Source organism: Protomyctophum parallelum, assembly GCF_964188405.1.
Source record: "Protomyctophum parallelum genome assembly, chromosome: 1".
Lineage (NCBI taxonomy): Eukaryota > Metazoa > Chordata > Actinopteri > Myctophiformes > Myctophidae > Protomyctophum > Protomyctophum parallelum.
This window is the reverse complement of record NC_139697.1, coordinates 66,232,801-66,244,678: the sequence shown is the minus strand read 5'-3', so window position 1 is coordinate 66,244,678 and position 11,878 is coordinate 66,232,801. Positions and strand designations below refer to the sequence as shown.

General features: G+C 40.3%; 1 protein-coding gene across 1 annotated transcript; it reads right to left on the bottom strand.

Moving 5' to 3' along the window:
• Nucleotides 1–1,762: 1,762 nt before the first annotated feature.
• Nucleotides 1,763–7,375, bottom strand: ftr83 (finTRIM family, member 83). The gene is made up of 7 exons (XM_083770211.1): nucleotides 6,707–7,375; nucleotides 6,253–6,348; nucleotides 5,867–6,100; nucleotides 5,520–5,679; nucleotides 5,335–5,397; nucleotides 4,421–4,498; nucleotides 1,763–2,678 (listed from the first exon to the last, which is right to left on the bottom strand). The coding sequence occupies exons 1-7, from the start codon at nucleotides 7,289–7,291 to the stop codon at nucleotides 2,152–2,154; spliced, it is 1,743 nt and encodes a 580-aa protein (XP_083626337.1). The 5' UTR covers nucleotides 7,292–7,375; the 3' UTR covers nucleotides 1,763–2,151.
• Nucleotides 7,376–11,878: the final 4,503 nt, after the last annotated feature.

Sequence of the window (11,878 nt, the reverse complement as noted above, 5' to 3'; positions counted from 1 at the left end):
CAAGAGGTGCATGCATAGTCGAAGAAACCTTGTATGAGGGCTCGATCCTGTTAGGGTCTTCTGTGTTTTTGTTGACCAGTGAGGGAAAATCTTGTTCTTTGGTTGACTTTTTTTATTATGTTGGTAGCCATTTTATCACCGGAAAGATTTTCCTCCAGGATGGAACCTAGGTAGGTAATTTCATCTTTTCATGTGATAATATTGTCACCCACTCTAACCAAGAAGCCATCTGCCTTGCTGAGATTACCATTTGATCCAAAGAGAATGGATTCAGTTTTTCCCAGGTGTAAAGATAGTTTGTTATCAGCAAGCCAGGTGCAGATTCCCGCGTTCAGAGCTGAGGGCCTTTTCAACCTGCAGTTTGTTTCTGTCCGAGACTAGCAGTGCTGAGTCATCTGCGAACAGGAACAAGTTGCAGTCACAAGCTGATGACAAGTTGCAGTCACAAGCTGATGTCATGTCGATCGTTTACATATATTATAGGAACATTAAATACCCTAGTATTGGGACAATGATCCGTTCACCTCCACCATCTGTTCTCTCCTCTCCAGGTAGGATTGCATCCAGCTCACTGATGTGCTATCAAAACCAATTGCTTTTAGCTTGTTAACCACCTCGTGTTTGATGTGGTCACTCAAATAGAGGAGCCATGTGTAAGCTATAGCTATAAACTAAGTATACAGGAAAATAATACAAATTAATCGGATTAGAGAATAATAAAAAAATAGCATAGGACGTGAACACATATCGGGGAAAAAATAGGACTTTGGTTTACTTTTTAAAACATCAAGTTTCAGTGGTAGTGTATTCCACAGTTTAGGGAACCAGAAGGCATAATTCTGCTGCCACACATTCCACACATCACACATTCATCAGAGATTAGCGTCAGGCATCAGTCAGGTACGATTTGCTTATATTGTGTCAGTACAGTCCTTGTCTATTTTCTAAAGGCAAGGCATCTCACAATGTACAAATATTGGTCAGTTCTTCAGATTTTGATTGTCTTTGTAAACATTAAAATATATTATATTGGCAATCTTCAAATACCGTAGTCATCTGGATGTTCCACACATCACACCAGTACCCAAAACATTTTCCAAAAGAGGTTGTAGGAGGATCTCCACTCTCTGAACTCAGGGTCATCTCAGTCACACCTCCCCTAGGCATCTTGTGCAACTTGTACTACTTGTACTTGTGCAACTTTAAATCTAACTTCCTGTGAGGTCACTGGACTCCCCAAACCTGTCAAGGCCTCAAAATCAGTGTAAAATCACAGTGACTACAAATAAAAGGGGACACATACTACCTGCTCCAAATGTTAAGCCTACATTAGTACAGTATTGCTCACAGAAAATAGATCAAGTCAAGTGATACTACAGTGAGGTAGTAATAAATAGTAGCCTATAGTGTACAACTGGAAGAAGAAAACAGAGGGTGTTTGTGTCTAGAGATGTACGATATTGAAATTATAACCAATATCCGATTATTTGCACGGTCATATCGGCAGATACAGACATTACTGTTTTTTATATTGAATTTCTTTTATTTTGCTAGTGCTCTTAAAGAGTACAAAGCCATTGACGGTCACATTATTGCATCATCAATAGATGAAAATGTGTGAGTGTTTTGAGACCGATCTTTTTATGGCCGATATGGCAGATTGTGTGTCCAAACTGGAGGCTGATGACTAAGTGGAATAATAAATGCAGAGAATGTGTGATGGAGTTGGAGGAGAGGCAATAAAAAGGAAGGATCATCCAAGTAGGCTCAATGTAAAATGTTTATTAATAAATGTACAAGTATGATTAACATGAGGCTAGATAATAGCCTACTACAAAACATTGCTATTCTCAAATAAAATCAACATTTGTTTGTTTTTTTGTTTCTAGATTTCTAGATTTTACATATTTTGATTCGTTTTTGTGAAAAATTCATAATTATGAAAAGCATTCGCACATTCACCAGATAGTCAGCATAGGCTATAGTTTATATAATCTTCTCTATTTGTAATAAACATATTGTTGTCATGTTTGATCTGAGGTCAATCAATATCAGAAGTAAATAGTAGCCTACACTTGAAACACCAATAGCCTATACACTCATTGTTTAGTCATCATGGGACAATAACATTGATTCTTGAGAACATTGTGTTCACAGCTGGCCAATGGTAATGGCTGACTCATACCAAACCCAGAAGCCTGCGTAGACTGGCTCACTGAAGGACGCCTTGAAGCGGTGAATGAGGGTCATGGCGTCTCCTACGGCATAGAAAGACAGGGTTCCTCCAGAGTGGTCAAGGAACACCCCTATGCGGGAGGAGTAGGCCGCGTTGACCTCCACTTGGTCCTTGCTGTGGCGGGCCGAGTAGCTGGAATCAGAGCAGAAGAGGCTCCAGGACTTGCGGTTGTAGCCGATGCGGCAGCTGTCGCCATATCCTGCCCGTTTGATGCTCTTGTAAGTGACGCCGATGGCAGCGCCCTCTCCACTCCAGTCCACCTCCCAGTAATAGGGCCCACCAGAGAGGGCCTCCATGCATAGGACCTGGGGCAAGCAGTCGAATCTGGAGGAACTCTCGCCGTAAGCCTGCGGGTCTCTCTTCAGTTTAGCTTTCCTGTTCCCCCGAGACAAGTAGAGCTGTCTGTAGGCTGTGTCTGGGTCAAGTGTGAGTTGACAAGCATCTGAGGAAGAGACAGAAGGTGTATGTCATCGTTAGCAACACAGGCCTATGCCTTCAGGCTTCAGATATTGCAACACGCTGCATTCAGCTCAGTGGGATGGGTTAAACTAATTTATTTGTCAAACAAACCAGTCTATGGCTCATAGCTCTGGGCATTTAGGCATATTGCCTAATTTATACTGTGAGTGCCAAGTTGTGGAACATGGCTCACAGCTCAAAGAGCTATGAGTCATGGCATGTCTGACACAATATAAATTAAGCTTTTGATGTACACAGCAACATATAACACGGAGGATTTTATTGTGTCGATGAGTGAAAGACTGCATCAACCGAAGATTAGTAAAAGTTGTTAATTGTTATTGCACAGCAGTTGAAGTACCCGGGCCTATACCACCAGACCAGTGCACCCCCAAGAATCAACCATAAGGCTATAGCCATTAACCGTTAGTTATTTTTAATTATTAGTCAGAACTGTTAGATCTGTTCACAGAAACGAGTGTGAGACCCTCTGTCTGTGCACTTAGTCAGAAATATCCCAGGTGTGAGAAGTCACCTGCCTGCTCAGCTGTGGACCTCCATCCCAGCAGGTCACAGCTGGTGAGAGTTGGACACCCGATGTCTGCGACCAGATCTGTCCGGCCTATTATCTGCAGTGGTGTAAAGTAACGAGGAGTACATTTACTTAAGTACTATACTTAAAGGACGACTTCACCACCTTTCAAACTATCTTCATATAATTGGTCCTCACTAATGTTCATGATAAAAATAGGAGTAGATTTTTTTTTTGCTATTTTATCATGAACATTACGGTGGACCAATTATATGAAGATAGGTTGAAAAGTGGTGAAGTCGTCCTTTAAGTACAATATTAAGGTATTTGTAACTACAAGTATTTCCAATTTTCAATACTTCTACGTCTACTCAACTACATCTCAGATCCAAATATTGTACTCCATTACATTTATTTGAAAACTTTAGTTACTAGATACTTTTGGCTATACATTTTGGCTATTTGAAAATAAATAGATATTCTGCATAATGAGAATGTTGGTACTTTAAGCACATTTAAATGCTAATACTTTTGTACTTTTACTTAAGTTAAACATTAAATGATTTACTCAAATGTTTAATACTTTTTCCACCACTGTTTATCTGGGATGCCAGAGGGATCATAATATATGCTTGTGACTTTAAGCACAAACACTCCATCAATTTGGTGTATATTAAACTGTGGGTTGGGATGGTATGGGCTGGGCTGTGAGATTAATATGGATATGATATTCATATTGTTGTCGTTAATGGATTACAGGATGAGGAAAGTTGTAAAAAGTTATTACGTTGCCAAATGAAAGAAAGCATAGCTGCAGGCTAAATCCATGCCTTCCACCTGCTGCACACTTGCACCTTATTGTGAATGTCATGAATGTGACATAACAGGCTTAGAGATTTGATCAGAGTGAAGAGGTCAATGGAAGTGTTGAGTGTTTCAAAGTGCTGTTGTAAATAATGCAAAGGGCGGTGCAGCAAAAACTGCGTCTGCAATTAGTTACTAGTACTTCTGCCAGGGCGAGGTTGCTCACACTTGAATCCATTCTGAGTAGGAAAATAAATCTGATTACACGGCCAATCACATGATCGGACAAAGGTTCCCATCAGGTATGCGATTGGACTGGTTCATTTCAATGTTAAAGGAAAGTGCACTGTGACTATAATAATTTGTTTGATGAGAATCTAAAAACTTACATCTCAGGAAATCATCCCTGTGATGGGGCTCCTGGGTCGGTGGGGACTTGTACATGACAGCCTCTTCAGCTTTTTCCGCTAAAGTAACAACAATGAAATCAGAGTTCATAAGGCAATAATGAATTTGGAGTATGTTTTTACAGCAGGTATTTTTTAACATTGTGATTTTATGTTTGAACATTCTATATGTGAATGAAATGAAAAAATATTACAGTAAACTTGTCTTTAACCATAAAAAAAAGAAATCATCAGGCAACCCTTGCCTAAAACCAGAATCCAATGAACCAAGACTCTGCAAGGTCACAAAGTGCTACTTCACTGAGCACTTGTGTATGATGGGGGGGTCAACTTAGAACATTACTTGTGCTACCACTCTAAACAAGCTTTGCACTCAACAAAATGCCGTTTTAAAACCACCATCGCTACTACTAACAATATAAGCACTGTTTGTCTCCTTTTTATACTCTCATGTTGCTTAATGTAGAAAGTTAGAGATATGTCCCCTTTTCCTTCCTAAATTTAGAAGCTTATTCGTGTTATTAGAACAGATCTTAGTTGAACGGATTAAATCATCCATACATTTGGAATAACTTCTACTGTATGCCTGGTTTGCTTTAAGCTTGGTCATGTGACATCTCTCTTGCAGTCATATTATCAGTCAATGTAAACATCTACCACTTGAGCTACTAAGTGACCTACCCTGTAACAAATCTTGCTGCTCAGGCCACTTCCCTAGTCAAACAGAACTACACAAGGTCTTGGTTTGTGACATGCTGAGTAAAAGGATTCAGATTACTGTATGTTCTGATTGTCCAACTCAGCTGGCAATGTTTACAGTTAGGTGCTGAGCCACTTTAGTTTCTAATTTATACACAAATAATAATAATACAAATAAAGCAGAGATTCCTTCTCACCTTTGCCTTTCATTGATTGTCTCTTTTTTCCCTCCTCCAACTGACAGAATGGCATTTTGTTCACTGGAATGAGGCAATTCAATAACAGAGTTAACACAATAATCATTATCTGGTGCAAGCAAGGTGCAATTTTATTCTTACATTATTCAGTTCAGTAAGCCCTTTGGTCCCACACTGTTGCTCACCTATCTTGGCGACCTTGATCAGTTCTTCATTGCCAAAGTCATGGAGTTGTTGTTTTATCTCGGAGACAGACTTGCTGACCGGCCCAAAACTGAAGTACGGGTTGACACTGACTGTAGGCAGCTCCTCAGCCTCTGTCTGGGCTATCAACATGTGATAGGTCTGCAGGACAGGAAAAATGATTATTTTCCTCATTGTGTTTTAATAGTTGTATTCTTAATTTAATAACGAAAGTTCAAAGGACAGCTGTGAGTCATTGTTATGGCCACGGTCACTGATAGTGTAATGACACATCATTATCTTGGAGATATCACGTAAGGCCAATGCGTGTCAAGGGCTGTCTAGTCACCTGGATGAAGTGGATGTGATCCTCAGTTTTAGACAGACTTGTGATCTCACTGTCTCTCCTCTTCAGGTCATCAATCTCATGTCTCAGCCGCTCCAAGTGGCCCTCTGCATTGCTGAGCGCTGCCCTCTTATTGGAGGAGATCAGCTTGGTCATCTCCTGCTGCATCCTCTCAATGGATCGCAGCATTTCTCCAAAGAGCTTCTCACACTCGTGCATGGCCCTCTGGGCTGAGCTCTGCACAGGAAATGAATGACGTCATACACATAACTCTTTTGGATGCCACATTGTTTCTTTTTCCTTCCTACTCTGTGTCAAATGCCATCGTTATTTGAAGGAATGCTGTCTATATCTGTCCAGACTGTCCATTGTTTTGCAATGACACATACCTTAAGTGAGTCCACGGCTTGTTTCAACTCTTCCATCTGTTTGAGACGATCATGAATCTTCTCCTGGATCTCAGCCTGAGTAGCACCAAGCCGTTGCTAGGATGAAACCAACACATAGATGTTATAGATGTTTGTTATTTAAACCTTCGCAGTTCAACATAGCCATTCTCCAATACGTCAAGTTGTGTATGATAAGGGAGAGCAACCTCATTCATATGGGTGGGTCTTACTGAGTCCTAGAGGCTTTGTTTTATGGGCCTGGCCCATTAAAAACCCAGTTAATCTTCAACCTGGCACTACATTGTTAAGTAAAACAAAAACTGTCAACCTTTCTTTTAAATAATCTTTTATAATGTTTAACAATGAATGCCTGTTACTTTGCAAGTCATACGTTTAAAAAAACACAATTTTGTTTTAATCTACAGATATAAAGAGCTGAACAATTAGTTCTTACCTGTTCGTCTGCCCTCTCCTGCTCAGCAGACACCATGTCATGGCCTTTGTGTTCTTTCACTGTGCACAGCACACAGATGCACATCTGGTCAGTCCGACAGAAGAGCTCCAGACCCTTCTGATGTTGGGGACAGATCTGCCTGTCCAGGTGGCCAATTTCATCCACCAGCTTATGCCTTTTGAAAGTGGTCGACTCATAATGGGGCTTTAAGTGCCTCTCGCAGTAGGAAGCCAGGCACATCAGGCAGGACTTGATGGCCTTGTGCTTCTTGCCAATGCAGATGTCACAGCCTACATCCTGGGGACCTGCAAAGTTGTAGTCTGGGGATGGTGGGGGTGGCGGGAAGGACTCAGAGGCACGCATGTTGGTCATGTTGGTAGAATGTCGGGACCCTCCTCCCAAACGGCGTGGAGTGGGCCTCTTGTTGTAGGCGACCCGGCACTGTGGGCAGAGGTAAGAGCTTGTGTGGTCAGCGTGATCCCAGTACGTCTTCAGACAGACAGAGCAGAAGATGTGACCACATGGAATGGACACCGGGTCTCTGAGTTCTTCCTTGCACAGGTGGCAACAGTCGTCAGATGACATGGGAGCAAGGTGGGGCTGCTGCTTCTAACGAGCTTAGGCAATCAAACTACTGCGACTGCCCTCTGAGCTTAGTGCCTGCGGTTATCAGCACAGAAGCAAGTGACTCCACAGGTAGTACTAGCGCGTGTTATATAGAGTAAACAGAGAGGGAGGATAAACTGGTTGAGCCGATACTTGTAAAAGGAGGGCGGGGCAGGTGAGGACAGTTTGAATGCAGCTATCAAACTTAAAAAGAATGAATGAAATGTTTGATCATGGGATGTAAGCTCTGACACTTACAAGTTGAGGAAAAAGTAAAAAGAAAAAAGTACAAATCCTCTAACTCATCTTACCTGTGGCCCAAACACAAGCTCACAGCCTACACCACTTTTGGTCAAATATTATACAACAGATACTTAAAATATGAATTAATTAATTAATTAATCAATTTGATGAATTGATTGAATAGGAATAAGAACAGTGCACACTGCACAGTATGGAAAATTAGTGGACAGCTAGGTGAAGGGTGTGTCACATTTTATTGATAAATAAACACATTTGTTTTAGTGTGAACTTCAGTTTACGCATTTCAACAATCTTCTTTGCAAGTTGCAACAACAATAAAATTACCATTTGCTTTGGTTCAACTCATGTTCTTTGTGCTTCATGAGGTACAGGAATCTGGTTTTAACAATCTCAGCAGTGCACACCTTCCAATGGAACAATGAGCAGTTAATTATCAACTCTATTTTATTGCCACTTTTTCCTGTTCCTGTTCTGGCTGAAATTTGATTTGTCAATTGGAGTTTCTTTGAGATAAAACTGAGATTAGTATAATGTGTGTCGTGTGCATAAAAGGAGGGGGATTAAGTGAAATGATGCAACCTTCAAGCTGAAGGCTTTTCTTAGCATTGTTTCATCTTAGACTGAATTAAGGCTCCTCCCTACCAAGATGGAGTTTCAGGGTTGCTTAAATGAAGAATGGAATGTGACCACACTAGATAGCCCAGATAGCAGGAGAGCCAAGAAAGCATGCTTAAAAGATTCCATTGTGTTAGAGCCAGAGCTGGTCAAGCAGAGTACCAGCCTTTAGGATCTGTTGTCTGTCAATGACGCTTATGACGGTAATCACGGTATCTGTAGCTGGCATGCAATCCTAGGGTCTCATTTAAGACTTGTGCCGTGGTTTCGTTGTGCAGGTATAGTACTGTAAAGTGTTGAAATCTCAAGAAGACATGGTGTTATTAAGAAACAACAAATACAGTATGTGTTTGTTTCAACCATTACAAAGATTTCAGCAAAAAGCTCTGATATTTTGGAACCTGGACACATTTTTATAATATAATATAATATAATATAATATAATAAATATTCAAAGTATATTGGGCACTGTGGGAGAAATTCGAGAGGACAAACTCGTATCAGCCACTTGGTGGAATCTGGAATGAGTTTTGTTTTGAATTTAATAGACCTTCAAAGTGGTCCTAAGAGTTTATTTAGGGTGAGTCAGTGTCGAGTCCAGAGAACAAGTTGACACACCAGGCAGTATCACATGACAAGTTCAGAAGTCGACTAAGAGAATATATTGTATATTTCACATTATGTGACCAGAAGATATGAGTTGATACAGAGAATAGAAAGGAACAGAATGGAGTGGAGTATGATATGAATTACTGATTGAAGTACAAAATAATAAAACAAAGTAGATTAGTTGTCCTTCAACAGTTGCATCTTGTATCATTGGATATACAGTACTACAGTATCTGATAAAGCATTGACCATGTCATCTACTATTCATGCTTACGTAGATGAGAGTGAATCAGTACAAAGTGACGAATAAAAGTTAAGCACGTTAAGCTTACAATAACAATAACACATAACAGGTGTATAGTGTTAAATAACATTATGGGAAAACTATGAATTCCAGTGGTATTGATGAACATGACCTTCAAAATATCTAATATTATTTCCAATCGCTGAGGTTGGTGATATTGAAGATTTGCCATTGATGCTTTTGTTTATAGAAAATCTAGAATAAAATAAAACCCTGTAAATTTTTCATTCAGAGATATAAACACCCCATAAGAGCTCTGTGATGCAAGACATTAGATTAGAGGATGTTACTGACTGTATGCCCAGAAAACATTATTTGAGTCAGAAATGGTGAAAATAGGTAAAGTAACTCGCATGCATGCATGCGTGCATGTGTGGTTTTTTTATGGGCCTCACAATTGTGGGTTAGGTCGGCACTCGGCTGCTGTGGGTGCCGTCATTGAATCAATACAGTTTCCCTATATTCATGGGAAAATATACAGTATATAATCTTCATTCAAATATATCTTCTAAATGTAACCTTTACATTTATATTTAACCAACAGGTGGAAAACACTGGTGCTGACTTCCAGGCAGCTATGGGCATGGCACCCCCAAACTACAGGCTGGCTACTATCCCAAGAATGCCATCCCTATACAACAACCTGACCACGGCTACCTAGACTGTTCTCTGCCCTGGATCCATTCTCAAGCTGTGGAATGAGCTCCCTCCTTTGATCAGGCCTGCAGAGTCACTCCTCATCTTCTGCCACTTACAGTCTACATAAAACCTCTAGTGAACCCTAACCACTATACCTGCCCTGACCTGCACTTACTGTACATTACGTAGTGTCTTTGTATCTGCACCTGTTTTTGTTTTTAAGTTGCAAGATGTCATCGCTTTCCATAAATAACAATGACGGGTTAGCTTGAACATTTATTATTGCTATTTACATATGACAAGCAATACCGTCGTACAAAGGAACATAAATTAGACTCTAAAAGTCTAGATAAGAATGCTGTTCATGAGTTACATATTTGAGTTGCATATTTCTAACACCATGGCAAGCTTGCCCTGATGCCCTACAGCAGTGGTTTTCAACCTTTTTCATGTCAAGGCTCATTATTTATTCGGAATTTAAGCCACAGACCACCATTTGATGACATTTAGCCTCTCAGACTCAAAACTTTGAATATCTTGTTGTCGTTGATCAAAATAATAATTATTCTACATTCTCCAGTGTAGACCTCTTGTGAATTAAGTAATACAGATAATAAATTAACAATAATGTAACTTGAGCGGTAAAATGAAACCAAACGGACCATTACGGGTATATTTGGTTTCATTTTACACTCAACAGTTAAAGATCTATAAGGGTCCATTTGGTTACCATCCATCCATCATTTAGCTGGGGACCACCTGGAACCCCCTCAAGGACCACTAGTGGGCCCCAGACCACTGGTTGAAAACCACTGCCCTACAGTGGTGACCTCGTAAGCCCATTCTCATCACTGGAGATACACTAGAAAGGGTTAGGGGAGTTCAAGTTCATCATCGAAGAGGATCTCAAATGGGACAGACACACCACGCACGCCAGGAAAAAGGCTCAGAAGCCTGTAATGGTTCCGTCATTGTGAATGTGTAAATATGTAGATAAATTGCTTTTATTGATCTCTCTCTTCCCCTTGCCCCCTCCCCCCTTCTTCTCCCATTTCTTCTTTATGGAAATAATAAAAACGGACCTTGCACAAAAATTTCACCCACTGTTTTGCACCTGTAAACCTGTGATCATGTGACAATAAAGTCACTCTGGTTAAGAGCACCTGCAACAGTAAATGCCCAAATTGCATAAATTATTAAATTCAAGAAATCAAGAAACATTACATAATATGCACTATGCTAAATATTGTATGGTAGCTGCATTGTTATGCTACTCCTATACACTTTTAATGTTGAAATGTGCCATAGTGATACCTCACTATCTGACCCCCACATGACACTCCTCCATATCCAAGACAAAGCAAGATGGCATACTGAGGACATTTGATTGTTTATTGTAGAGAGGTTTTTAAATGCTGGTAAAACATGCTGTCATATTTCAGCTCGACAAATAGCAATAAGCTCTGTCTATTTTCATAGGGTTAGAAGCAGCACAGCATCTTTGCTATAAATGTGAGAGTTAAAACAAACAAAATTCCCTTGAACATGGTTTCTTGAACTTGTGTTTGTACTTTGTATATGTTGTGTCTAGAGTCTACATGTCCTACTGTTATAGTACTCCTACTCCTCGTATCAGCAGCAGTAACAAAGCTAACCATTGTTCCACCACAAATCGTGTCAATAGCTTGTCGTCATGGTGTGATTATCAGTCAGTGTGCTGGGTCCTTCTGACTTCATTTGAGTTTCTTCCACCTTCTACCTGTAGCTGCTCAATACATGACATACTACAACTCAGTCATCTACTCATCTTTGACTTGAGCGTGGAGTTTCTATTTTATGCATGATCAAAGAATATTGTTGATTGATTGAAGCATATTGCAAGTGAAGGATATCATCCCAATCTCAATAAAGAAGAATTCCATTGGGTTATACCTTATTGATTCACCTTCGCAGTAAAATTAAGTTATAGCTACAAGTCAGGTGTTCAAACCAACACAGACCAGACATTTGACAGATTCTAACACCGCCGGTCTGTTCCAGGTCATCCCAAACACCATGTGGACACTCAGCTCAACCATGAGAACCATAACCAGGACTATTCGCTCAACACCATTCCCCTGGCTTCCTGTCTTATC

What these genes read in the sequence shown, in the direction of transcription:
- ftr83 (XM_083770211.1), bottom strand. Translation starts at nt 7,291, where the DNA reads ATGTCATCTGACGACTGTTGCCACCTGTGCAAGGAAGAACTCAGAGAC. An exon ending in AGGAGAGGGCAGACGAACAG is followed by an intron (nt 6,349 to 6,706) that starts GTAAGAACTAAT and finishes GTTTCATCCTAG; the next exon opens with CAACGGCTTGGTGCTACTCA. An exon ending in GATCAAGGTCGCCAAGATAG is followed by an intron (nt 5,398 to 5,519) that starts GTGAGCAACAGT and finishes GCCTCATTCCAG; the next exon opens with TGAACAAAATGCCATTCTGT.